At 52.4% G+C, this 27,922-nt stretch overlaps 1 protein-coding gene across 1 annotated transcript; it reads right to left on the bottom strand.

Annotated features, from left to right (window-relative positions):
- Positions 1–119: 119 nt before the first annotated feature.
- Grhl3 (grainyhead like transcription factor 3) lies at positions 120–27,424 on the bottom strand. Its single transcript, XM_050154544.1, has 16 exons — positions 27,294–27,424; positions 16,995–17,181; positions 15,132–15,193; positions 13,919–14,264; positions 13,604–13,677; positions 12,903–13,056; positions 12,664–12,775; positions 11,667–11,761; positions 9,696–9,854; positions 9,181–9,259; positions 8,935–9,068; positions 8,215–8,249; positions 7,121–7,209; positions 5,975–6,060; positions 3,735–3,799; positions 120–754 (listed from the first exon to the last, which is right to left on the bottom strand). The coding sequence occupies exons 1-16, from the start codon at positions 27,308–27,310 to the stop codon at positions 640–642; spliced, it is 1,809 nt and encodes a 602-aa protein (XP_050010501.1). The 5' UTR covers positions 27,311–27,424; the 3' UTR covers positions 120–639.
- Positions 27,425–27,922: the final 498 nt, after the last annotated feature.

Raw genomic sequence — 27,922 nt, 5'->3', positions numbered from 1 at the left:
ATGAACATACAAAATGTTGCCTATATATACAATATATTCATATATATATATATATCACATAATGAAAACTGTAAATAAGAAATGTGTACAACAGTAGATGGCAAGGGGATTTGCGCCTGTCAGTTCCATGATGCTGATTGACGTCTTGTGCTGAGGAAATCAGTGAGCAAGTTAGTTTCCTCTCCAGTGTCCTTAAAAGGCATCTGTTCTGAAAGTCAAGAGTTTTCAAGTTCAGTGGCCAAAGCATGAGAATTCTTTGGTCTGAAGTTGGCGGAAGGATACAGAGGGAGGGTCAGAAGCAATCAAGGCAGCTGGTATAGCCCTGCAGAGAGGGAGCTGTGACACCCACCAGGGCCTTTGCGAGGGAACTTGGAGGAGGCAGGCAGTTGAGTCTTTGTTAACCCAGACTCCCAGTCTCTGGTAGATGGGTACTCGCAGGAAGCTCTGGAGTGAGTGTGAGCCTGGATGGGACATTTAGATCCTGGGACCTCCGTGGTTGTTCCCTGGCCCTGACATCACTATGTGGCTTGAGAGACCTCGACCCAAGAAAGGCGGTTCAAGTAACAGTGCTGACATACAAAGGGAGGTTGTGCGTGGCCTGAGCCAGGCCCTGGGGCTGAGACGCTTGAGGCTGGGCCCTCACAGCTCCTTCAGGATGATCTGGATCTTGCCGTCCAGCTCTCCCATGTCCAGCAGGAAGGCCACGTGGTTGCTGTAATGCTGGATGATGTTGTTGTCCATGTTGACCAGGATTCTGAAAGAGAGAAGAGGGATCTGTGGTTGCAGTGTGTGGCAAGCCCCTGTATCCTGGCCTCCTGAGTAGCAAGGATGATAGCTATACTGTAGGTACCACAGTAGCTTCCTCTGACCCTCAGAACCAGACTGCAAAGTGGGCACTCCCCGTGACCGAGGATCTGCCGGAGCCCTAGTCTGCCAGTCGTACCGCACTGGTGCCTGCTGGCAGATGGCCTCCCTTCTGAGGAGCGGAGTGTGGGTGCTTGTGAGTGGCTGAGGAGCAACTCTGGGAGAAATGCCTGTTCTTTAGTCATTAGACTGGGGACTTGGACTCTAAGTTCAAGTTCAGGAGTCGTGGCAATCTGGGTTTAACAAAAGGGCACATGGAGCCACTCAGGGGTGCTTGCCTGAGCCAGAGGCAGGGGCCATACAACTCCTCTCCCAGTTGATTCCTGTTAAGGTGAAATCTCAAGGGGATTTATACTAGACTGGAAAGATGCAGCCCCACCCTCAAGGCAGGGACCTGGCCAGCCCAAGAAGTAGTCTCTCCATGGCTATAGACTCTGAAAGGGCCAAAACCACAGTTTATGCCAAGGGTACCCTGTAAGAGCTCTCTCCCTGATGAAAATCACTGGGAGGTGACCTGAGTTTCACTTAGTCCCTTCCCTGCTAATATTCTGAGCAGGTAATGGAATTGGGCATATACACTCAACCATCAATACATCTGTCTGTCCATCCGTCCATCCTTCTATCTATACACCCATCACATCCATCCATCAACTATTCATCTGTCTACGTGAATTAAAAACCTCATGTAATTTGCATCAGAAAATTGGCTCTATGAACTCGTTTGGGGACCAGAAACTCACAGCAGGCAGAACCCCGCACTGCAAGGTGATTTTTTTTTTTCTGTCCAAGGTGATCTTAGCCTGGGGGCTGGAAGCTAGAGACTGCCAGAGAGCCGGGTTGAATGGGAAAGAGAGGGTGTGCTCTGGCAGCTCCAGGGTTGGGTTGTCTGTTTCTCACAGTGGCACCAGTCAGCTCTCAGGTATGAGTGCCTCCAGGGCGTTGGACCCAGGGAAGGTGGACCCCTCCTGTGAGTGACAACTGGGTCCCAAGTGGCAGGGGCTTGCCAAGAGCTATTGCTACTTCCTAGCTTCCAGCTTCTTCTGCCATCATCAAGTTAAACCCCTGGCCCGCTGCCAACAAAAACTGTCTTGGTTAATCTTTCAAGCACTCTGTGATGCCTGTAAAATTGATTTTATCTGCCTTGGTCAGGAGGACTTTGGGGAGGGTTCGTGAGAATAAATTAGGCTTGGGGTGAGACTGTCCACCTTCCTCTGATGTGGACATTTCTTGGAATGAATTTGAATTTGGAAATATGTTCTTTCAGACCTTGGTAAACATCTTTGGGCTGAGGTTTTCATGGCTGCGGGGGCCGTGGAGTGACGCCCTGGTCTGTAGAGCTGGGCAAAGAGAGTAATCAGGCTGGCCACAGATTTTGTTAGCGTATTTCTTAGTAGTCAGAGGAGCCAGGAGAAGGGGTGAGGTCGAACTCTGAGGGGAGTGCGCTTTAGGATGCTGATAATCCCTTTCACTAGTCCCCAACTCAGGACCACTGCTTTGAACCCCAGCTTCTCCATCTGTAGGAACGGGAAGATCCCACCAAGCTAAAGGCCAGTAAGATGGCGTCAGGCATCACTGACTACAGCAATTGGCCCGAGGGAAGAACTTCCACAGAGGAAGTCATTCACAATTAGTTTGTGCAGCTGCGGGATTGACGGGGAAGGCTCTGGCAAAAGAGCCAGGAGCCAGAGAGGTAAGATCCTCACTTCACGGCTCCTAGGCTTCCCGTCAAATACAAAGGCTATTCCTGGCCACTTAGCCTAGCCTGGGGTGGGATTTGCCCTGCACAAGAGAGGCAGGAAGTAGGGCATGTGGGCGTGGCACTGAAGGAGCAGTGGGGCTGGGCTTGTCTGGGCAAGCAGACCGTAAGTAGATTCTACCCCAGTGTGTGAGCCCCTGTATGAAACCGAAACTTGGTGGGAGGTGGAGGATGGGGGTGGGGTGGAGTGGGGGGAAGACCCCACACACTGACAAAACCCTCTAGATTCTCATGCAACCCAAACTAAAGGGGTCCTTTTCTACATCCCAGCCTTCTGCGCGGGAGGCTAGAATAGGTTAAGGTGAGCTGGCCTGGTATGGGTTTTATCCTTCGAGGCCTTCTCAGTGGGAGAATGCACAGGCCACAGCGTGGGCCCTGTTCAGGTGCAGCTGGAGTTAGATTGTCTAGCAGGGTCCCACTGTGCTTTAAGCAGTGCAGCTGGAGGACGGGCAAGTCCGGGACTGTACGGCGGCTTCTCTCCTGCCTCCTCCAGCCTGTAGGTGGAAGAGGCCCTTGGAGCTCCTTTGACTGGGATCTTCAACTCAACCCCCAATTACATTCCCACTTGGGCTCGTGGCAGCTGCCTGGGGTGGCTTTTCTGGGCCTTCTCACCTCACCATGCCTTTGCTCACAGCTGCCATTCCTGCTTATCATCTCTGAGCCTCAGTTTCCCTGTAAGATGTGGGTCATGTTATCTACCTGCCAGTGTGACTGGTAGGGTTAGATGATAGGCTCGGTCTGAGGTCTGATATATGAGAGTCATGTGAATGGTCATTGCTACAGTGAATAATAATAATAATAGTAACAATAATAATAATAAAAAGAACTTTGTTCTCCAGTGGTTTGGGGACTTGAACTTGGGTCCTCCAGTGAGTGACCTTGTACTTTCTATGCCAGTAGGTCACTTATGAGAAGACCCTTGAACCGCCCCCTACTCTCATCCTTGTTGCCTAGGAACAGTGTCTGGTTTCTGCAGGTGGAGAGGCGACCATGGCCTTGGCCGAACTGGGGGACACTCCACACCCACTGAGCATACTCTTTGCATCCAACCAGGGTGCACTCAGCCTTGGCAGTTCTGAGGAGCCACAGACAGGAGGGTTGAAGGGGCACTCACCCTCGCTTGCATTTCTTGTAGACTTTGCAAATATTCTCCTCTGGGAGACCATACTTCTCGGAGATCTGGAAGGAAACAGTAGGGTTTCACTGCCTGCAGCCATAACTGGATTTATACAAACTTTTTAACATTGCTTTTTACTCAGTGCTATCAAAGTCATATATATCAGCATTGTGGGAAAATGAAGAGAACCACCGTGATCCTATTTCCCTAGGCGAGCACTACTGGCTTCTGAGTGTATACCTTCTCCTTAGTGGACTGTGTGTACGCCTAAGTTTATACCATACATCCACACATGGGGGTTTGATATCATTTTGTATTGTCTTATGAAAAGTTGTATCACAATAAATACTTATTAGCAAACTGCATTTTAGTGTCTATAATATGTCTGCTGAATGTCTGCTGTTTCCCCTGGCTCTCACCTAGCGCCTGACATTTGGATCTGGTCTTAAGGATCTGTTTGTCACTGGCTGGGGACCTGGTGCAAAGTCTTTGTTGCAACAGTAAGAATGTCCACCCCAGAGGACTAGATGTAATACATCCAGGACAGATCCTGCCATGTACCAAAGCCCCCATGAGTGGATTTTGTCACTGTCTTGGGAGCAATGGGCATGCTGCTGGCCCTGCTTTGAGGTGGGGTAACCCCATGTTCCCCTTCTGGGCAGGAGTGAGCAATTGTAGCCAATGGTGGAGGCACGCCAAGCTCCAAGTGCCCAAGCCTGGCTCAGAGCCTAAAAGCCCATTATGTCCACGTGGGGGCTTCCTCTACAGACGAGGCCACTTTGTCTCTGAGGTTGACTGAGCAACGTGACTGAGCCCAGGCAAGTGTTCCCTGCCCTTCACCGGAGTTGCAGAGTTTTACCACTGTTGCTTGAGACAGGGTCATCCTGGAACTCACTGTGTAGACCAGGCTGGCCTTGAACTTACAGAGATCCACCTGCTTCTGCTTCTGGAATGTTGGGGTTAAAGGTGTGCTCCCCCACACCCTGAGAATTGTAGAACTTTGAACAGCATTCCCACGTCTTTTACAGTTTCACTTTTGTGAAATGGGTGTGGTGATTGGATGCACACAAAATGACTCCAAAAGGACTAGTCTGGCCCACTGTCAGAGCAAATACCGGTGCCTCGTGGAACTGGCAGCCTTGAAGCTGCAGCCATGCCCAGGCCTGGGACACCAGTGGCAGGTGGTCCTCTGGGCATCACTGACAGAGGTTCGGGTTCAGTGTCCTGGGTAGACTGACAGAGATCCCTCCAAACTAGAAATGTCCCTAGATTTTTATCTGAATGGCGGTGTCACTGGAAGCTGCCAGGGAACAGAGGTCAAGCCTGTCTATGGAAGACTTTGGGAACAGATGGGCTAGAGGTAGCGGGGGCTATCAGAAAAGTGGCAAGTTCTCCACCTCCGGAAACAGAGAAGTCTAGAGTGGGTAGAGATGAGGCTGATCCTGTAAACTGCAGCTTAGCCCAAAGATTCTGTCTCTATTCAAGTGATGTTGTTGACTTTTCTGTGAGCCCAATTTCCTGGGGCTGATGCCAAGCAGGCTGAAAATGTTATAAGAACAGGACAGCCCAGAGGGCAGAGAACTTGGGCTGGACTGGCATTTTGCCAAGTCTCTGACCTCTTGGAGTGAGGGGTTGCTAAACAGTACCCAGTAGAGAAAGGGGGGAAGCAGGCACTTGTGGTAGACGTAACAAGATGCCTGGCATGTGAGCCTCCACCAAGCAGCCCATGAAGGTAGCTAAAGGTCTGCCAGCTACAGGTGCTGAGCTAAGAGGTTCCACCCTCAAGTCCAAGGCCCTGGTGACCCTGGTGGCCAGAGATGCCATGCATTTGTCCAAACTGGGCTGTTCTGCCAGATCACAGGTGACTGGGGGTTGAGGAAGGTCTCCTTGTCCAGATACAGTCCCACCCTAAGCCACCCCCAAGTCCTGTAAGCAGGAGGAATGAGGCCCCCTGGGAGGGAAAAATGAATGTCTCTGGGCCCAGCCTTTTTGTGTGTGTGGGTTTCATTCCCATTAAAACAGAAACAGGTTTGCAAAGCCAACAAAAGCCCTGGCCTGTCAGACAGCAGCCATCAGATTAAGGAGGATTTATGGTGTGTGTGACTCTCAGGGTGGAGCAGGGTTCCTAAGGGGTGATAAGACCTGGAGGCACACCCCTTAGCAGGGCACTGGCCCCCTGCTGAGGGGTTGAAAAAGTAGCCCACCAGAGCCCCCCTGTGGGAAATGAGGCACCTTACCGCATTCCTTAGCCCCTTCAGGTCCGGGGTCTTCAACATGAGCGCATCAAACACCTCCTCTGTCTCCCTCCGCACATACAACAGAACTGAAAACCAAGGGCGACAGAGAGGACACTGAGCTGGGAGGATCTCATGGGATGGAGACGGGTCTTAAAAGGCATGACCTTAATGTAAGGGGCAAGCTTTTTTCTAGCCCTTTCTAGACTGTCCATACTTTGCCGGGGGTGTTTGAATCTTGGGTCTGGTTCTACTACCTGGCAGCTAGTTACCTTGACTAGCGGGTTTCAACACCGCTGAACCATTTTTTTTCTTTTTTTTTTTTAATTTTAATTTTAATTTTTTAAAATGTTTTCTTTTTTTAATTTTTATTTATTTATTAAAGATTTCTGATTCTTCCCCGCCACTGCCTTCCATTTCCCTCCCCCTCCCCCAATCAAGTTCCCCTCCCTCGTTAGCCCAAAGAGCAATCAAGTTTCCCTGCCCTGTGGGAAGTCCAAGGACCACCCACCTCCATCCAGGCTTAGTAAGGTGAGCATCCAAACTGCCTAGGCTCCCACAAAGCCAGTTCGTGCAGTAGGAACAAAAACCCATTGCCATTGCCGCTGAACCTTTTCTGTATGTAAATGGGTGTTCTTGTTCCTTACTTCAGAGCTGCTTCTGGAATCAGGGACAATATTCAGAAACCCTCCAAGTCCATGGCTAAGCTTGGTTCCTGGGTGCTGGTGGCTCTCCCCTGGTCATCAAAGCCTCCAGGGACTTCTACGTCCTACCCACCAGATCACAGACTTAAGAATGTCAAAGCCAGACAGCCAGACATGGGAGCCCACCCTACTCTAATCCACTTAGAGAAACATGGGCCTCGCCCAGCCCAACAGGCTTGTTGCCTGCAATAGCTGCTCTGGGATAGCCATGCCCAAACAGGGTAAAAGCCACAGATGTCCTCCATCTCTTTGGCCATCATCTATTCAAGCTCTGGAGTGCTCTCAGTCACCCCCAAATCTTGGCTTAAATGTACTACTCCAAGGTGTGAATAAGGTCTTGGGCAGGAGACTTCAGGGAAAACCTCATGGGATGCATGGGGGCTTCCGGGAAGGCTGGGGGGGGGCATTAGGAAGGGCTCTGAGAGACCCCGAGGGCTCAGACTACCTCTCTGAAGGTCATCTTCCTTGGCCTGTTTGGAGGGAAGAGGCTCAAACTCCTCGGCGAAGGGTGAGCAGGTACGCTTCAGAGGCAGCCTGTGGGGACAGCAGAGAGGGACTAGTGAGGACAGCTGCCCCTCCAGGGATCCCTGGGACAGGGAAGACCCCAGGAAGGGATAACAAAGAATCAGAATAGAGGTGACGTCCCAAGCCTGGGAGCAGGTCAAGCTGGGTCAGACCCCAGCCCTGCCACTTGTCAGCAGCATGCTGGACCAGGTCCTGTCTTTAACCTCAGGTGGTACATTTGACCATGGAGAGAGCTGACACGCTATAGGAGGTGGTCTGACTTGCATGGCCTTAGCCCCACCCACGTTTATCTTCTAGAAGGAGCAAGCCATGGAGGGGTAGAGCCGAGAAAGGAGTGGGTACAGTGGGGCCTGGAGGGAGACCAGCTTTGGTTCAAGTCCTGCCTCTGCTACTTATCAGCTGGGTGGCTGTGAGTGAGTTGCGTTACTTTTCTGGACCCTAGTTTCCTCATTAGAGGAGAGCCTTGACTCCACCTTTCCGACCTGCCAGGGCTGGTCTAAGGTGATGAGAGAGAGAGTTTGGAGCGAAAGCCCCATGTGGAACATTCATTTGTGCTGTTTACAGAGAGAAAGGGATTCCCACAGATGGCCTGAGAGCAAAGCCAGCTGTGGCCCACACTCACGCCGCCCTGCCCTCCTGCCTTGCCCTCCAAATATTCAGGGTCCCCAAAGGCTGCTGGAGCAGAGGCTGTGACGGACTTGGAAGGGCATGGGTGACTGTGGCCTCTGGAGGTGATGTGTTGGGGAGGGGGGGCGTCCAACAGAGCTCTGCTCTGTGTTCCCCGACTACGTAGCCCCATCTCAGAGGCCTTTCTTTGCCTTTTATTTTTTACAAGCAGGTGTCTCGCCAGAGATCTGCCAACTTTCCGTGTAAGGCAAGCCCATAAAAACCCAGGCGGTTTCAGTGGGAAGGGGAAGATCTAGGCCTAGCTCCCGGCAGCTGGGGAAAGGCAAGAAGCAATGTGAGGGGTATAGGGTTCGGAGAAGGAGAGAACCCTGGCTGCTTTTCTTTTACCTGTCAGAGCTGCTGTGTCCTGCTGAGGGGACAACCTGCAACAAAAAGAAAAGACATTTCTGGTCAGGCACAAGGAGAAAAAGTAGAGCATCTGGGGAGGAAAGTGGGGTGGGTACCATGCTAGGGCCTTTCCTGTGTGTTCTGCGCAGAGGAATCCCTAAGTGAGTTGGGGGGGGGGGTCTCAAGTCAGGAAGAACTGTCCAGCTAAGGCTGCTGAGTCAGGGACTCAGGGACACAGCGGAACTGCTCTAGTACCACTGGCAGAGGGTGAACCAGCCTGATGCCAACAAACCCAGAGGCCAGGGCCTGCAGCTGGGGACCAGTGATAATGGGAGGAGGGAGTTGAAGCAATGCCCCTGAGCCCACTTCATTTTTGACATTATTGCTGCTCGGCTGTCCGGTGGGCACCATAATAGGCCCAGAGAGGGCAGGAGATGGCTCAGGGCCACACGTTACTCTGTTCCTTTCCTCCACGTGAGCGCGAGCGTGGCTGGTTTGATAGATAGGTCCTCCTGCATACCCACATGGTCACTGGTCATTTCTGAACCCCTCACAGTTCAACAGAGACAGCTTTCTTTTAGCTTATAAATAGCAGGACCTGGAGACACACTAACGGGCAGTCAGGGTGGTGGCAGGTAAAGCCCCCAGTAGGGTGCTTAGGCAGGCCCTCCCGGACCCAGAGCTCCCTCCTAGTCCCCCTTCCTCCTGCCCTGCCCTCACCCCTCCTGGGCGCTGGAGGCTGGAGAAGTGCAGGTTGGGAATAAACAGCACAGGCTGGGTCTCTAGGTCTGCTTCGGGCCGCAGGTATGTGGTCTCATTGCCCCTGAAGCCTGACAGCAGGCAACCCTTGATGCCTGCTGGGAGAAAGAAGCCATTGAGTCCCGAGGTCCCTTCCACACAACCCCCTGACCAGTCTTTCTGTCCTCCTGTCCCTTTGGCCCACCCCAGGTGGCCCCGTCCACTGACCGTTGTTATTGGAGTCCGGGCACTTGACCTTCCTTCGGAACTGCTTCCGTTCATCATCCCGCATTTTCCTCTCCGCCCCCTGTAAAGAGAGGTGGTGCTCACCGGGGGCCAAGGGAAGGGCTGGCGGTGCCCACCGCTGTTGGTTTGCCTCATAAATGTGGGTCTGGTCACAGGGAAAGTGGGGAATGGGGCGGTACCAGCATGTGGCTCAGCCTCCTCAAAGTCAGCTCAGGCCATGAGAGAGATGGAGAAGGAAGCTTAAAGAGACAATGAAGGGCTTGGGAAGGAGAGGAGGAGAGCTGGGGGGGGGGGGGCAAGATAAGCAGGAATGGGGAGCACTGTGGAGAAAAAGGAGTCACTGAGCCAGACTTACAGGCTCCTGAAGAGAGGGGACAGAAATGTGGACACAGATACAGAGAGGAAGACATGGGACAAGCACATGGAGAGGAAGGGACCGAGAGGGACAGGCTTCTCAGAGGAACAGGTGGTGTCATCCCCCCATCCCCAACACACACCTTATCACAGAAGATCTTGATCTGGCAGACGGCTCGGTGTACCAGGCGCTCAGTGCCTGTTCCACAGTCATAGGTATCAATTTGCAAGTTCAGGGGGACACCCTTCACCCCCTTCTGTGAGGAGAAGTCTGTGCTCAGACAGTTGACCCCGATGAACACCTAGGGACAGAGCGAGGAGCCAGATAAGTTGCGTACTCAGATCTGTGTGTTCAGCGAATACCCTTCGGCCATCTTGGGCTCTGCAGGCAAGCATCACTACCCCCCTTCCCTTTCACAGATGGGAAGGGGGTGCTGATGAGTCAGGTTGGGGTGCCCTGAGGACACCCCACCCTGGGAGGGCACTAAGGGTCCTTGGAGAACTAGATCTAAAGGTTTACTTCTCTGCAGCTTGGAGCGAGTTAGGGACATAGCTTTCCTGCTAAGCCATGCACCCAGAATATGACACCGTCTCTTCACCCTAATGACCAATTACAGGGATCCTAGCATTTCCCCTTCAGGTTGTCCCATGCCATTTGTGGCCAGTGGCCACCTGGATTATCTCTAGCCTATTGCTCTGGAGGTTGATTGGAGAAAGAATCGCTGCTGCCCATTCCCTAGGGAGTCGGGGTACATGAACCTGGAGCTGGACCCCACTGATCAGCAGTGAGAAGTGTGCCAGTTTGTGGCTTGGGCACACTCTGTCTCATCTACAGATGAGGATGGGTAATGCATCCTGTGAGGCTGGGAGAGCTCTCACTTTTTCCTGTCAAGCAAGGACACTGGCTATTCTGGTGAGGGGATGGTTCAAAGTTTCCCTACAGCCTGTGTTTTCTCAAGGACATCCCGGGGCCTGTCTCAACCTTGGCAGGCTGGGGGCCAGACCCTGCTGCTCCAGTCTGGCCTTTGTCTCTGGGACATTTCCCTCAGAAAAAAGCCCTGATCTGAAAGGTGGGGATGGGAGGAGACATCTCCACAGACTCCTTCAGTCACAGGGTTCGGGGGGAGCTCCCCTCACCCAACCCAGCTGTGCTTCCACCAGCTCCCATCTAGCACTGAGACCCAGGCCTGGGGGAATGAAGGCCGTGAGAAAAATCCCCACTGAAACCCACCCCCCCTTCCCATGAAACTTTCCCACCTCCCTGGCCCACCCCCCTTCCCAAGAAACTCTCCCACCTCCCATGACTGGCAGGCTCCTCCTCTAGCCCCTAGCTCTGTTTGAATAACAACCCCAGCTGGGCCCTGCCTGTCTCCATATCTTCTCTATGTCCCCCCAGGGGAGGAAGGGGTCCACAGATGCCTTTGGGATGAGAGGTCCCAGGCCCAGTGGGTGTGGTGAGCCTGCTCTGGGTATGGAAGGACAGACTGGAGAGAGATTGCCCGAACCCCATCCCCGAGGGCTAGGCTGGTGCCCTTTCCACAGCACAGCTCTCTGCACAGCACAGCTGTAAGTGCCTCGCTGGGAATGGGCTCAGGCACCTGGGTGGGAAGAATGCTTGGGGTTCAAGCTCCCATGAAGGAAGCCAGTAGGGCTCCCTCTCCCTGGCTTCTCACTTGACAGACCCTGTGGCTGTGTCTTGTTCTAGCCTCTTAGATGTGGGAATGGGAGCTCACCGCTGCCCACAGCCTCTAAGAAGCTGACTTCTGGGATCAAGCCCTCCCTGCCCCCTTGGAGCCAGCATTCTCCCAAGGCCTTGGAGCAGCTTCCTGTGAGGCTCAGTTATCTCATCTGATGAATAGGCAGGCTGAGTTGATGACCTGACGCCTGTCAAGGTCACATGATCCCCACTACAACCAGTTAGTTGGGGCTATGAGCTTAAGAAAATGGCATGGCTTCAGAGTGGAAGGGCTGGGTGCAGCCCAGCTTGTTGGCCCGTGATGCCTGTGACTGCCACCACCCCTTGGAGGTTCATCACAGTGGACAGCACCACCCTGAGGCCCCTCAAGCCCCTCCCAGACGTGGTCACTGGTCACTCCACCCAAGCCCACACTGACCTTGGCCTCCTCGTTGACATTCCACACGAAGGACAGCGCGTTGTAGGCCACCTCCTCGATGTGCTGAACTGTGTTGAAGTTCTCTTTGCAGTCGGCTGCAAGTGCAAGAGACCATTAGGTCAGCGGGAAAGAGACGAGGGTGCTGCGGGGAGGGGACACCGTGAACCGCACCTTACTCCAGGCAAGGCCATGAGGTTCCCCTGAGGGGTGTGAAACTGAAGATCTCTTAGGTAGTGCATCAGGGACAGCATAGCAAGGGCAGCAGGGGTTGGAGTCGGGGTCCTGCCATTTATGCGACCCTGATACACCACACACCTCTGTAAATCCTCCTCACTCTCTGAAGAGTCCGTTTACACAGGAGGAAAGTAGGGCTCAGAGAGGCTGGGTTTCTTGCTCAAGGTCACACAGCTAAGGAAAGCTCTAGCAAGGAGCCTCTCAGCCAAGTCCTTAAATCGTCTCCCACCTCTACACAGCCAGGCAGCTGGCCACCATTGACAATTAGATAAAATGAAGTATAGGAAGGGAGGGTACATATCATTAGGGCAGGAAAGAAAGAATTGAGCCATGTGGGAGTGTTCCAGGGACAAGGGTCCCAGTCTACAGCCACCCCTCTTTCTTTCTTTCTTTTTTTTTTTTGACAGTGTAGCCCCAGGCTGGCTTTGAACTCTTTAGTCAAGACGACCTTAAACTTCTACTTCTCAAGTGCAAGAATAACAAGTCTGCACCACCATGCCAGTTTTACGCCATGCTGTGGATACAATCCAGGGCTTCCTGCATGTTAGGTAAGCTGAGCTACCAGGTCAGTCTCACCGCTATTCCCCACGGTGGCCAACATCACAGGGCTATTCACCGGCACCATCCGGGTCCCACGTCCTGTCTATCCCGGAGCAAAGCAGGAAAGAGGGGCTGCTGCGCCCATCAGAGGATGCTGTCTCCTGCACTGTGCCCTCAGGAGAGGGAAGGGGAGCAGGGGGAAGGGCACGGGGTTCATGCTCACCCACGTCGATGACTCGCTGCTTGGCGGTGGGCTGCCGGGAATGCCAGTGCCTCCAGAAGCGCAGCTGCTCTACCGGGACCTTGTCTTTATCGAACACGACCATCACCACGCTCTGCAAGTACAGTGGCCATGTCACCCTGGTCTGAAGGCCCAGGCGCCAGGCTCTCTTCTCCCAGAGCACGGCAAGTGTTCCCCCAGCAGAGGCTCGCCAGCGCCCCTCCCCAAGCTGCCCCACATACCTTGACTTTGCTGGAGGACAGAGCGAGGCCTTTACCTCCGGCTGGGGTGCGCAGGGTGACGGGGTAGAACTGACCCTTGTTGAGGTAGGCCATGGGAGACTCGCCCGCTTTGATGTGAATGGCTTTGGGGGAACCCAGGGTGTACTCAAAGTCACTGTGGAGAGCAGGAGGGTGGTGAGGCAGGCTCTAGGCAGGGGCGTCCTGGGAGCACAGGGCAGGGACCTGGGTCTGTGGCGGGCTTGCTGTGTGACCTGCCGTTTTCCTGTCCTGGGACGGTCTATTTAATAGCTCTGTTGGGTCACATTATAGTTGAATAAAGGAGGTCCAGAGAGAACTAGAGAGAGCCAGAGTGTGGACAAAGCCATGGAGGACTAAGGACAACCAAGCCTCGGTTTTCTTTGTACTGGGAGAACTGAGACATGGTCTTACTATGTAGCTCAAACTTGCCAGGAACTAAATATATAGTCCAGGCTGGTCTCAAACTCACTATGAAGCCCACATTGACTTCATACTCACAGCAATCCTCTTGTTTCTGCCTCTCAAGGGATGAGGTTATAGGTATGTTTCTTTCTAATAGGGTGCTGAGCTTAGAGCCCCCTGCCCAGAAACAGGCTATGAATGCCTAGTATGTTCTACGGATACTTTGGAGTTGTCTTCAGCATTCTGCCCAAATGTCGAAAGGTCCCAGGAAATCAAGTTACCTCTTGAGGCTAGGATAATCCTCTGGACATGGGGGTTCTGGGGATGTTTTCAGGATATCGGGGAAGAGCAGTGACTACAGAGAAACACAAGAGAATAAATGAGTACATTCAGGCTGCAGGGGCTCAGCCCAGAACCGCACATACACAGACATGCAGGCTGTGCTGTGTACAACTTGGACAGCAGGATGTGGCAGCCCAGCCTCAGGCCTAGAACTTTCTCCCATCGATCGCACGGCTCTGACCTTCGTACGGTCTTCTCTCCTTATGTGCACACATATATCAGGGAGCTGGGAGGGGCTCAGGGCAGACCCTCACCTCCTGTGGGTCATCTTTGAAGGTGCTGTCTGGCTGCCAGCGCTGTGTGGGTGGAACCCCATGAATGCTCTCGAATAGTGAGTTGAGGGAGCCGTTGTCGTATATCTCACTGGTGGGCAAGAGGTAGCTGTCCATGGAGCTGGCTTCCAGTTTGCTTGGACCTGGGGGGAGGGTAGCGGTCTTGCCGGGGGTCTGTACAGCCCCCTCCAAGCCTATTAGGTTGTTCTTCTTGAGGTGATCTGTGTAGTCTGGACTTCCGGACACGTTCTCTGTCAAAAATTTCATGAGGTGCGTGGGGCTCTCGAGGGGGGCAAGATCTGGCTCATAGTCCATGCTTTGGTAGAACCTGGGGGGAAAGATGGCAGAAGTGAGCACACGCCTTCTCCACAGGCTGGTCAGATGAGGTGACCCTGGGGAAGGTTTAGGCCCTCCCAGCATGTGAGAAGCTAGATTCTAAGCAGGACTCTGAAGCCAGAACACCTAATAGGTATGGATGCCAGGCAAAGGCCAGAGGCTGGGGACAGACTCGCAGGAGTCAGTTTGGAGCCTAGGCAGGAAAGCTGCCTCTGAGGCTGTCCCAGCTGTGGCTTTGAAGTGTGTTTTCAGTAAACGCCAGCCCACATGGTATGGGGATCTGAGATCTGGTGCGTGTGCACAGGCGCATGTGCGTGTGTATGTTTATATGTGTTAAAGCACAGTTTTATTATAACTTAGCAAAACTCTTCTGCTGATATCATCAGATTCTTTTTTTTGAGATGGGGTCTTACATAGCCCAGGATAGCCTTAAATTCACTTAATAGCTGACGATTACCTTGAATTCCTGATTCTCCAACCTCCACCTCTTAAATGCAGAGATGGCCGGCATGAAGGCATACACTAATGTATCTGGTTTTATATGGTGCTGGGCATTGAACCCAGGGCCTCATGCACGTTACACAAGCACTCTACCCACTGAGACGCACTACCAGCTAGGTAGTAGTTGTTCTGAAGCCTCCCTATTGCACCAACATAGACAGGTAGACTGCAGTCTGGATTGTACACTGTTTTCTTCTGGTCTCAAAGGAAGTTAAAATACAGGAGTCCCAAGAGGCATTGTGGGTCCCAGCACTGCACCCCCATGCTCCACAGGCAGACCAGCCTGCATTCAAGGGTCCCCAACAGAGCAGAGCAGTTAACAGTCTAAAGAGGCAGAGGTGGCCTTGAGAAGCCTTACTTCTTTCCTTGATCATTCCGGCCACCGGTGCTGGAGGACAGAATCCGCTTGTCCTTGGGACCCTGGGAGGAGAAGAAAGAAAGATTGATGGGTCACTCTTGGCTGGGACCTGGCTATTCGGAGCTTCCCACCCTCCAGGAGCTGAGGCCAGGTCCTGGCGTGCTTGGGAGAAAATCAAGTAGTGGCTCACGCTGGCTGGTGCTCCAGCCACCACTGACACCCAGCCTCAAGCTGCAGGGTGGAAGGAGCTTCTCTGAGCTTTTGAGCCAAGAGCATGGGAGTGGGAGGCAGATCAGCCTGGCTGACCGGCCTCACTGCTTAAAGGTGCTGTGACTTTGGATAAATGACCACACCTGAGACTTGATTTCTTCAAATGTTAAACAGGGGGTTATAATGCCTGCTTCAAGAGGTGGATTAATATAAAATTACAGAGCCCCTTTTAAAAAGAAAACTTTGTATGAGTGAGACCCTGTACAAAATGCTTTCTGATTTGTAGGGATAAGTCCCACCCCTTAGGGGGCGTGTTCGCCTCAGGCTAAAGTTCTCCTATAAAATTGGTGAGCGTGCTCCCAGCGCTCTCTTCTGCTTTCCTGGTCTCCGCGGGTACAGTGGTTCTGTAAGTCTATTCCTCCATTAAAGCTGTCTATATTTTGACAATCTGTCTGCATTCGCTTACGCCGTTACACTGATTTAACTTTTCTCACCACCCTGAGCTCCTGTCAACACCATTGCTATGCCCTAGGTGGAGAGACCGAGGGCCAGAGACTCTTCTGCAAGCAGTGCGGGGATTTCTTTTCATAGATATACCACGTGTTGGCTGTGTGTCCTTGGGCAAGGTACTTAACCCTTCTGGACCTCTTATCCTCATGTGTAAAAACACAATCAGCCCTGAAGAGAACTGTAGGTGCTCAGGTCAGGGTCGAGGGGTGAAGGCACAGCCCTGGAAGCAGCCTCTTGCCCTGAGTTTCTTTATTTTACAATCCAGCCTCACCCTGTGAACCCCAGGCTGGGATCTGAAGATGGATGGAGAATTCTGGCTTCCATCACGGCCTTGAGCTGGAGTAACCATTCAAATTCCCTCCTGTTGGCCTGAGCTAGACAGGATCCAGAGACTGCCAGTCTGTGGGGAGATGGCAGGCAGGGGAGCCATGCTCTCTTAGGATGAGGACCAGAGACAGCCTGGGGCCTTTCCTGTCAGGAACCACATACTTTGGCCTCCCTGGGCCTCTGAAGTCATGAGGAGAATTCACCTTCCTCCCCACATTAGGGTGGACCAACAGTCACCAGAGTCAAAACCAAGGCCTCAGGGACAAGAAAAGACAGCACAGTGGCAGAGTCAGAAGGACAGAAAGACACTCAGGAAAAGGAGAGACCTGCTGCAGGTGGTGGGATTGGAACAGTGGGCGAGGACAGTGGAGGCTAGGGTGACCCAAGGGACAGGGCAGAAAGGACGGCCAGTGGGGAAGGTAGGGATGAAGGTGCTTGGCCAAGCCAGGAATCTTTCAACCAGTATGTGCTCTCTACCAGGTGGCGGGTTATGTGGGCTCCTGGGGCTTCAGCAATGGTCATGCTGTGTGCCCACTCTCCGGGAGCTGTCTTGTAGGGAGTGGAAATGTGTGGGCACACAGTGTTTGGAAGGAAAGGGGAGATGATAGAGAAGGAGACTGGAGATCCAGGAGAACCTCCCACTCCCTACACCATGAGAAAACGGGATGGCATTTGGGCTGAGGTCCAGGCAGACAGTAGGGTTTAATCAGGAAGAGGGCGATGCCATTTGCAGAGATCCAGGGTGGAGGGGCTGCTAACCCTGATGCTTGACGGTAGAGACACAAGCGGGCACATGGCCCGAGGTGGCAAGCGTACCATGTAGTAGTCATAGAGGAAGCTCAGGGCTGCAACGCTCTCGTCGTCCCCGTTTACTCTCATCATGGCTTTCGTGGCGGCCGTCAAAGGGTTCTCCAGGTATGTCTTCCAGGCCTCGTCCTCATTAGTGTAGGGAAACTTCTGGAAGCTCACAGGGTCATTCTTCAGCAGTCGCACGGACCTGAAACTGCAGGCAGATAAGGAGGGTCACTTGAGGATTGAGAGTTGGTAAAGTGCTTGTCACACAGGCATGGAGAGCCGAGTTTGGTCCTCAGGTTAAAAAAAAAAAAAGCCAGACGCAGTCATGTGCTCTTGTAATCCCATGCATTGCGGAAGCAGGGACAGGAAGGTCCTTGGGACTCACTAGCCAGGTAGTCTAGCTTAGATGGTGAATTCCAGGTCCGTACCAGCCTCAAAAATACACAGGATAGAGAGTAAGGAACGACCGATAGAGTTGTCATCTGACCTGCACATGTGTGCACATACACATGCGCATATCATGTACACCAGCATACGCACAAGCATGTGTACAAATGTGTACACATATACATGCATTTGCAAACACAAGCACGCAAATGGGATTATCTCTTCTAGGTTCAGAGGGAGGTCCCCAAGACACAGCTCCTGCCACTGCCAGGGGGTGCCAGCCCTAGGACCGCGAGACTTCCTCCTCTGCCACCTTAGGCAATGAGCCTCTGATACAGATCAATGGGGCGGTGAACCTCAGTTATAGACAAACGCCAAATTGATCTGAATGCAGAAGCTGCAGACCTGGGGTTCGATGCCCTCATCTCCAACACAAGGACCACAGTGCTGGCCTCTGAGAAGTTCCGCAGAGTGTTCCCATGGCGCGTACTGTTCACACGGAGTCATGGCAACACTCTTCCAGAAATGAAACTTCCAGACGGTGCAGCATAGCATAACTCCCGAGGTCATCCTGAGACCACGAAAGGCACAGAGGCCTGCAGATTACTGAATCGAGCAAAAACACAGAAACCTTCCGGCTGCAGGAGCATGAAAAGTGAGGTGCACCCGAATGCAAGAGGCCTCGAGATAGAGGGGTGTGAAGTGGCCCCTCCTCACTGCCCCCCCAAGCCTGGGGTTAGAGGAACTTACTGAATGAGCCCCTGTTCCTGCCAGGCCCCAGGCTAGGGAACTCCCTACCTAAGCTGGTATGGGACAAGCAGCGGATATCTGAGGGACCCTACCTTCCCTGTTCCCCTGCTGGTCAGCAAGGCCTGCTGGGGCTCACAGTGTTTCTCATTTATGAATAAGAATCTTAAATGTAGGATTATGCAGACTCGGTACATTGATTCACACTTGAGAAGATGCTGAAAGCCCTGCCTGGCATATAAATGCTCAATGCACACACACCCTGTTGGCACATAAGGAGCGCCTAATGTATGCATACCACACCGATGTTCAAAGCTGACTTGGAGCTAGATGCCGAGAGGCTGCTGTGTTATCGGCTTGGTCACACACGGGTCTGGGATACCAGTCCTGGTCTACTGACTAAAAAATGGCCAGTCTCGGTTTTGTAGGACTATCCCTTTTCTGACCCTTTTTGTAAAATAAAGTATATATAAATAGGGTCGTAACTCAAAACAAAAGGACAGAGTTTTCATATGGGCATCTTCCTGGGCTACAAGGGTCTTCAGTGCTTCTCTCTGGATCCCCAAATCTTATTCCTTGGTAAACAAGCCCCTCGAGTATCTTAAGCATCTACCACAGGCAGACACCATGCCAACTGTTTCTGCTGGCACCTCATCTGTCACACACCACGGTTCCGAGACACAAACACCACTATCCCCTTGACATAAGGAGAAACAGAGACTCAATCACCACCTGCTAAGAGCCTCTCAGCCAGGAAATGCTGGTGGCTCAACTTGAACTCGGACCTCTTGCCTGGACTCCAACTATCAGTTCTCAGCCCCCACTCACCTCCTCTCCAGAAGCCTTTCCTAGTCTGGAAATTTCCCTTCTCTGGAATACACTGAACCAGTTCTCCACAAGGCGCAGAGGAATTTCTCACCTACACAAGCAGGAGGCACGAATAGGTAAGACAATAACAGAAGGGTTCCTGGACAGGAGCTGAGAGCCCTGGATTCTCTCTGCCCGTGCCCACTTTTGCCACCAGCTGACCTCACATGTTAAGGCTAAGAAATTTGCTCCCTGGAAGTCTTGACTGTGCATAAGGCCAGCAGAGTTCGGTGCCAAATCCTGAAGCCAGGACCTGGGCTTTGTGCTCTTTGAAAAACCACGGCCCAGTGGGTGAGGCAGAGCCCAACGCTGAAGGGGCTGCTACAGGTGCAATGGGAAAGAGCTTCCATGAAGGAATTCTCCCTTCTCGTGAGTGGCGGCTCAGAACAAAGGGGAAGCTGGGTGATACCCATCCTATGAGGTCACCCTCCTTAGGTTCTGCCCAGATTCTCAGTTGATGTCTCTGTCCAAGACAGAGAAGGGGAGAGCTAGCTAGTCAGGAAAGGACTTGTTCTTGGGCCACATTTGTGATGACCTCAGACCTTATCAGGGTGCAGCACAGAGAGCCCGGTGCACCCTGAGAAGAAGTAACACAAGCTCATGAGTTGGGGAGCTGTGTGTTCTTGAGGAAGGAAGGTACCTAGCCTTCTCGGCCATTTTCCCCATCTGTTAGATGGGTCTATTGAACGTTTCCCATGTGCCAGTCAAGGGCTCTTCCAGGCCCTGGGAAATCAGCCAAGTCTAAGGCAGATAAGGCTTGGCTCCCATGGAACTTTTTGTCTAATTGGAGCTGACAGACTATAAACAGGGAGGTGAGTTAATTTTAGTTCGAGATAAATGCTGGGAAGAATATTAATGAGAATACAGCGCTATCACGAGAGTCACCCCGGCTGGCTACTCTACAGCAGAGTTAATCTCTCCTGGGTTGTTAGGAGAATTACATGCATTAACATAAGAAATGTGCGTATGAGCCTGCCAACAATAATGGCACAGTAAACGGGCCCCCATCATCATCGTCACCCCGGTACTCCAGAATGAGGGTGGAGGGGAGACTGCCTGAGGTCCCTGCATGATCACAAGCCCTGGGCTGTGAACCAGCTCCAGTCAAAAGATGAGGGAGACAGTGTAATAACCCCTTGCCTTGCTTTTCGAAGTCCTTATCTGGCAGAGTCTCCCAACTCACATGGTGGTTATCAGTCCTACTTTAAAGACACCGAAATAGACAAGGGAGACAGGAGGTGACCTGGGAACCTGGCCTGGGAACTCCACGATAAGCCCCTTTTATACCCAGGGATGGAGGAGGGAAGCAAAACCTATGGTTTGCGTTTTTTGCGTGGTGTCCCATGTCTCTTTAGCACGTATTTGTCAAGTGACTGCCGTGGTCTAGTCCCTGCCCTAGGGACAGCAGGACAGGGTTCTCCTTGTCATCATGGAGGGTGAAGACAAGCCAGCCAGCCAATATTAAATACGTCAAGAAAGTGGTGAAGAAGCCAGAGGCCCTGGGAGCCGCCTGAATCCTGGGGAGGTAATGATGGATGTTTATGGAGAAAGAGGCGCAGGGTACAAGGAGAAGATGGGTGGGGAGGACCTGAGACCTTCCAACTGCGAACCAAGGGCCAAGGTCTCAGCCTGGCTGGCCATACTGTATGCTGGGCGTGAGGCTGGTACTTTGCATGTATTATCTTGACTCAAGGAAGGCCAACTGATGGGGGAGGAACCTGGAGTCCAGGATTTGATAATCCCTCTCATTTGCATAGTGTGTTTTTTTTTTTTCCAGCACATACCCGTCATCCACCTGTCATATCTGAGGTCCTGCAATGTGCCTGTAAGGTGGGGAGGGATGCTATGACTTGGCCCAATTTGATAGCATGGAACACACCCATGGACAGGGCTACTCATCCGTGTTGGTACTGACACATCAGGCCTGGAACTGGGGTCTCCAGCTTGCCACATCAAGAGCCTTCACAAAGCTACCATCCCACAGCCTCCCATCCCTTCTTCTCCACCGAGGAGAGAGCTGGAAAGCTGGGCAAGAGGGAGGAGCTCCCCAGGCCTGGCTCCTTCAGGCGTGTGCGTGCGTGCGTGCGTGCGTGCGTGCGTGTGTGTGTGTGTGTGTGTGTGTGTGTGTGTGGCAAGGCAGGTAGATACACCTTTCCCTGGCATGGGAAGGGTACACTATCAGCGGTCTCATGTCCAGTCAGCCTCATGCCTTGACTTGAGCGCGCTCCGCCATGGAGGAAACTGAGAGTAGAGAAGCAAGGCTTTATCCCAGCTGCGCCCTGACTCACAGTGGCTGCTGCGTTGGGACAGAACCACTTCAGATCCCCAGGGAGACTAAGTAGACGCCGCCCATTTCCTTCTGTTAGAACCCTGGCAATTCCGGGTATTGGCAGACCTTAGACATGAAGTCCCAAAGAAGTGGTAAGACCTAAAATCACACAGCGTGCCTCAGGAGTCTTGAAGCAACCCATCCAGCTCTGAGGTCAATAACCGTACATGTTACAGGCATCTCAGTAATCTAGGGGTGTGCATTTAGCAGAATGGGAAGAAGGCCACCGCCAAAGGGGGCAGCCTCAAGCCTCACCTTTGGAAGTACCTAGATTGGGCAAGCTGGGTTCCAGTTCCCTAAGCCTAAGGAGGAAGAGTCCCAGGGGCCACCTGAGCTGGGTGTTGACACCCAGATACACCCAGTGAGTGACTTGCCAAGCCCAGCTGTGAGCCACCCAGCTTCATCAGCAGTAATCAATCACACTCCCAGTCACCCACAGGGACGCCCTGCCACGACGGCTCACAGCGGAATCATTTTTCAGCCAGCCCCACGCAAGGTGTTCCTGAGCATGACGGGGGCGCCCCATGGTTCTGGTGCTTCCCAGCGGTCCATCTGGTTTTCTGGTTTTCGTGTTGTGAAATGTGCCTTGTCCACATGAAACAGGGGTCTCCCTAGGAGAAATGGTGGGGTACAGGACAAGAATGTGTGGTGGCCCTGGTTTGAATGAGGCAGCATGGTTGGAGGGGTGTGCCCCAGTGCTATTTGGACCTGGGTTCCAGCCTTGCCCTTGCTGTGTGTCTTTCAGCAAGCAGCCTGACATCTCTGTGCCTTTGTGGGAAGATGGGAGTGAGAGCCTCACCAAAATGTGATGATAGGAACCATTCATCCGGGAACCGTGAAGTACTAAGTGCCAGCCAAGGACTTTCTACTCGTGGTCTTTCATTTTCACAGAGAGTCCAGGAAGCAACACTAGTGAAAGATGCGGTGAGACAGAGCGGGTCGGATGCGAGCACGCCTTGATGCGAACTATCCCATTAGCGTCGTCGCCCCAAATGCTCGCTTTCAGCAGCCGTCCCAACCCCTCTTTCTCCTGGTCATCTCCTCCTGGCAGCCGACGGCCTTCTTGGAGATTCCAAGCTCAGTGGCAAGGGCACAGGCCAGTTCCCCATCTGGATGCAGTGGGCAAGCTGACGGAGGCCAGGCTCCAGATAACACTGCTGGCTGTGTTCGAATTAATTACATGCCATTTCATAATTACACCAGAAACTCGCTTTCTGCCCTCTGAGAAACTCTCCCCGGTATGGGAATTTTTCTTTTATGCTCTATTCTCTTGGTTTCTTGTCTGATATTTTTCTCTTTTTTTTTTCTCTACTGCTAAATAGAAGTGTGGAACAAAATTGAAATCTGTCAATCAGAGGTCAGTACCTCTTCCTTCAGTCGCTCACTGATTCATTCAACAAACATTCGCCGAGGGCTACTCTGTGGTGGATGGCATGTGCTGAGTGCTGGGGACACAGTGTCTGGTCTCCAGCGTCCCCCGTGTCTGTAGTTCTCAATGGCTCGTTGAGATGACCCAAGGGGAATAACTCTTTACATGAATGTATATGCGTTTATATGAATGCATGTGTGTATGTCTGTGTGCACACACACATGCAAGCACATGTTGCGCAACGTCACGTGTGGTCAGAGGACAGCTTGCAGGAGGCGCTCCTCTCCCTTCACCCTCCGGCTCCAGAAATCGAACTCAGGCCATTAGACTTGGTGACCAGTGCCTTAACTCACTGAGCCTTTGTAGGAGGCAGATGTACTAGAGAGGGGGAGCGAAGTCAGGTGAAGGGAAGAGAGTTGATTGATTGACACATCCCACCCACGCTCTGAGAGGTTTTTTTTTTTTTTTTTTTTTTTTAAATCACGGTTTCACACATGCAGGAACTGATGTGAAGAGCTTGTCACCAATCCACAAGCAGAGCTGGGCTTTAACCACAGGTGTGACCCTGCAGCGTGGCGGGTGTGTGTGTGTGTGTGTGTGTGTGTGTGTGTGTGTAGGAGCACAGGGTGTGTGGGGGGGTGGCCCTCTGGGTCTGCTGACTCAGCAGTGACACAGCAGGTCTGTGGCCTCTTTTCCCCACACCTCCTCTACCTGGTCTTCTAGGCCAGTGGTTTTTAAAACCTGAACACACATCGGAATCACCTGGAAGGCCTGTTAAAACAAATGATGGCCAGCCCCACCCCCAGAGTTTCTGATTCAGAACATCTAGGGCAGGGCTAAGAATTTGCATATCCAAGTTCCCACATGAGGATGAGCCAGGGACCTCATTTTTACTTATTTACTGTTAGTGGTGGGGCTGAGGTTGGAGCCCAGTGCCTTGGACGTGCCAGGCAAATGCTCTGAGCGACGTTCTGAGAATGGTGTTCTGGATGAGCCAAAAATAATTATTTCTTCCAGATAATAACTCTCTCTTCCCTTACCTCATTTCAAAAGTTACGCAGGCTTGTAAAACACAAGTATATAAAATTGTGAGTCGGGTGTGGTGGTGCACACCTGTAATCCCAACCCTAGCAAAGTTGAGGCAGGAGGATCACGAGTTGAAAGCAGCCAGCCTGAGCTACTTAGTTCCAGACAGGGTACACAGAGGCACTGTCTCTTATATACACACACATACATACATACACACACACACACATACATACACATACATACATACATACATACATACATAACGAGAAACCTACAGAAAAACAAAAGGCAGGGAATCGATCCTTATAACTAATGTCTAGGCACAGAAGTTTTGGCTCTGATTGGGATCCCCGTGGGACCCCAGCACTTCTAGAAGATCTTGGCTAATCAATGTCACTAGACACGCCCATTCCTCTTGCAGTTACAGAGAAGGACGAAAGAGATGCGCTGATCAAGCGCTTGTTAAAGTGTCTAATGTGTAGTTGGGGGTCTCCGGGCTCAGCCACTATCCCTCTTTTTGTCTGAACCTAGCAGCACTGGACTTGGGAAGCTGGTCTGGACCACACCAGGTCGCCGCGCCTCCCAGCCCGGCGCATGCGCAACCACTGCCGTTACTACCACTACCACCACCCTTGCCCCCGCCCCCTCTCCGCCCCGTTTTACAGCCGGAGTTTAATGAGGGCTTTTAACTTTTCATTCACCAGCCCCGTAACTCCGACTTTTAATAACACACCTCGTGCACGACAAAAATTTGCTCCTGGCAATCATGGTTTCGACCACAAAACCGCAGCGGGGCGGCGCTCCGGGTTAACTCTTTCAGCACTGTGGACTGGGGTGGCGGGGGAGGGGGAGCGCTGTGAGCCCTCAAGCCTTGGGCCTTCCTCTGTAGTCATTCTTCACTCTCTGTTCCCAATAGCAGAAGTCTCCCCACCCCCGGGCCGTTAGATGCTGAGCTCAGGGTGTTGAGGCATGGTGCCCCCTGGATGGACCAACTGTGTACAAAAGGTAGTGACACCCCCCCCCAATTCCTCAGCAGGTGTCTTGGACAGCTTTGCACACTGTAGGACACTCAGGAGAGTCCAAAGGGCCAATGGTCACCAGGGATCTGGCTCTCAAGAGAGCCATAGTCTCCAGACTTGGCCAGGGTCTGTACCTGACAGCCCACTTAGCCAGGCCCACAGTGGGCAGTTTGCAAGTCCAGGCTGTTTTCCCTGCGGAGCCAGAAGGACACTGCTCCAGGAACCCTCGCAGCCTACTCTCGCCGCGGGGTATTGCTAGGCTGTGGGCTGGAAGCACCAGGGTGGCTGGCAGAGGCGCCAGGCGCTGGGCCTGACCACATGAAAGGCTGAGTGCTCACCACCCACCAGCTGCCTGGAGCTGGTTTCTGACTACAGGGCCCGGCCTTTCCAGGCCCACCTCCCACTGGAGGCCTAGGACTGGGGCTAGTGGGCCAGGTGGTGGGCCACCAGAGCCCAAGACTTCCCTGCCAGGTAGGTGTGCTGTCCACATTTTACTAGTGAGAAAACTAGAGTCAGGGAGGGCAAACCCATTCAACTTGACTTGAAGCAAATTCAAACCTGATTTTTCACCACTGCCCCAGGGCCGACAAGGTGTTCATTCTCTGAGGGCTGGAGATGGCTGCTTGGCCTAGCATGATTTTTCCAGGCAAAGTTACATCAAGACCAAAGCCATAATAGCAGTAGCAGCAGCAGCTCAGAACTGCAAGTCAAGTATTTGGCGCAAACACACACACACACACACACACACACACACACACACACACCAGCTATAGGAGCAGCTGAACCCCCAGGGTCGGCCATTGTAATCACAAATAGTACCTTCAGAGTTGACCTGCAATTATGCGCAGGTACAGGCTTCCAGGAATGGAGAAGCCTCTGCTGTCCGCTCATCTGACTTCAAACCCAAACCATTAAGGACAAGCAGAAAACCTTCTGTTCAAATAAGCCAACTGCAGAACACATACCCCCTAAGGAGCAACCTGAATAGATTGTCTGCTTTTCTTGGCGGTTTAATTGGCACTTCTAAGTTGTGCTGGGGACTTATCTCAGGTGTGTGTGTTCAAAGTTTGGGAAAATAAAAAAAAAAGGGGGGGGGTTCAGAAATGCCCAATCGCTCAATTCTCCATGAAGTGAGAAAGACGTTATTAGCATACTTCCTACAGGGTTTTAAAGCAATCACTGTTCTAAAATCCCATAACAACTCCATAAGCACTGCTACTTATACTGTGACATAAGTCAGAGTCTACGGGCAAGAAGTCTAGGGCTTGGGCAAAGTGACTTGCCCAACGTCACTCAGGTAATAAGGGGAGGAGTTGGGACTTGAACCCAGGTGCCAGCACAGTGCTTCTACTTTTACTTTAGTTGGGGTCAACACTTGTACCAAGAATCCATGCAAAAATAAATCGGATACTCGTAACGTAGTGACTGGCCAACATAATGAGTGTAGCTAGCCAAGCCAGGCACACTTAAGAGCCAGCTGGTGGGATGGATCCTGTGTGCAGTTAGGATCCGCCAACTCTTCTGCCTGTAGGTGTTTCAATTCCTAACCTGCTGAGGAAAAGCTCCAAGGGGAGAGAGAGAAGGGAGGGAACAACACTACTCAGCTCTCGCATCTGCTCACCCACCTACAAGGATGGGAGGAAAGGGAAGTTGGTGTTCCAGAGCTCCAGCCTTTCCTACTGCTCCCTGTCCACACCCTAACCTTATCCCATCCTCTCTAAGTCTGGACCTGAAGCAGAGGCCCAGAGTGAGGTCAGCAGCAGCCAGTCGGTGATTCTGAATCCCAGATGTGGGCAGGAATGCACCTGCCAGGCAACACAGATGACCTCACCGACAATCACTCCTCGGCTTCCCCAGCTATAGAACTACCTCTGCCTCTGGGTAAAACTGACCACATTTTACTGAACTCAGCTTCAGACCTGGCTCTTTGGTAAGTATTTTACAGCTCTCAGCACACTTAAGAACCCTACAAAAGCATTCTTGTTCCCATTTTTCAGATGAGGAAAATGAGTAAGTCGAATGACTTGTTCAAGAACAAACAACTTGGGAGGGACAGACCCTGGGTTCGAACCAGCGCAGAAAGTATGTATTCAGCCCCTACACTGTAGTACCCTCTCTTGGGATTGTTCCAACTCAACAAACAAGAATCTTTAGAGAAACTCAACTCTTTGCCTAAGACAACTCTCTGAGAACCACCTCGAAGAAGTTCCTTTTGGCAAGAGGAGAGAAAGCTTCCACAGGGCTGAAGTGTCTCTGTTTTCCAACGCCCCTTCAGAGTATCAAAATGCCATGCCAAGAGTCACAGTTTCAGCCAGCCCTGTGTTTCCCTTCCTCGAAACTGCTCAACACGGAGAGAAAGAAAAACTATTTTCCCAGGGAAACAGCCAGCCCTAGATAGAGAGCTGAGCGTGCCTCAACACGCCAGGGCAGGATCGTCAGCCCATTCATTCACCCTTACAAATTGCCGTGTGAATCCTGGCGCCGGCCTCCCTGCTCTTCCCCTGCAGGGAACCCCAGGCAGCCTCAGCCGTGCTGGCGAAGCCGGGAGGCCAGACATCCTCCGCTCTACTCACTCGAGTTCATTAGACATCTTCCTTCTCCGAGGTCGGGTTCCAGCGATCTTTCTCTTGGCACCCAGGCGCTGCTGCCCGCTGCTCGTCTCTAACTCTCGTCTGACACGGACATTCCCTCCCTGCCCAGGAAAGTGTTTGATTTATGTTGCGCTTTGGATGTTGAGATTTTGCTGACAGCGGCTCCCCGCGGCGTTGGCGCTGATTGGCTGCAAGCACAGGTGCCGACTGCAGGTACATTGCAGCAGGTGCAGCTGTTAACGCTTGGCCCACCGGCGGGGGCGGAGCTCTGAGGGGCTGACCGGGTGGAGGTGGCCAATTCCTTCCTCGCTGAGGGGGTGAGGGGGTGGAGACGAGGGAGGAGACAAATGCCGGGAAGGAACATCGGAACTAGAGGAAAAATACAGAGAAAATACAGAGACAGACAGGTACTTGGCTCAAAGAAGTCTCGACCTGCCTCCAGCTCCTGTCCTGGATCCCAGAAACGTCTCCCTACAGACATCACATCCCTTTATGTTCACTGTCTCTGCCTGAGAAAGGCTCTCTACTGTACCCTTCTCTTTTCTCCAGAACTTTCCCCTTAAGGTAACATTGAGTTCTAGTTTTGTTAGCCAAGTGATTTCTTCTGGTTC

The sequence above is a fragment of the Alexandromys fortis genome, unplaced genomic scaffold (genome assembly GCF_014885135.2).
Source record: "Alexandromys fortis isolate MF-2015 unplaced genomic scaffold, M_Fortis_MF-2015_v1.1 scaffold_26, whole genome shotgun sequence".
In the NCBI taxonomy this organism is placed as follows: domain Eukaryota; kingdom Metazoa; phylum Chordata; class Mammalia; order Rodentia; family Cricetidae; genus Alexandromys; species Alexandromys fortis.
This window is presented reverse-complemented; position numbering and strand designations above follow the sequence as displayed.

Bases quoted from the DNA above. Each gene is read 5' to 3' on its own strand.
- Grhl3 (XM_050154544.1), bottom strand. The intron at 15,194-16,994 runs GTACGCTTGCCA...TTCTCCTCCCAG, and splicing joins TCCTCTATGACTACTACATG to GGTCCCAAGGACAAGCGGAT. The intron at 3,800-5,974 runs GTAAGGTGCCTC...GTTTCCTTCCAG, and splicing joins TGAAGGGGCTAAGGAATGCG to ATCTCCGAGAAGTATGGTCT.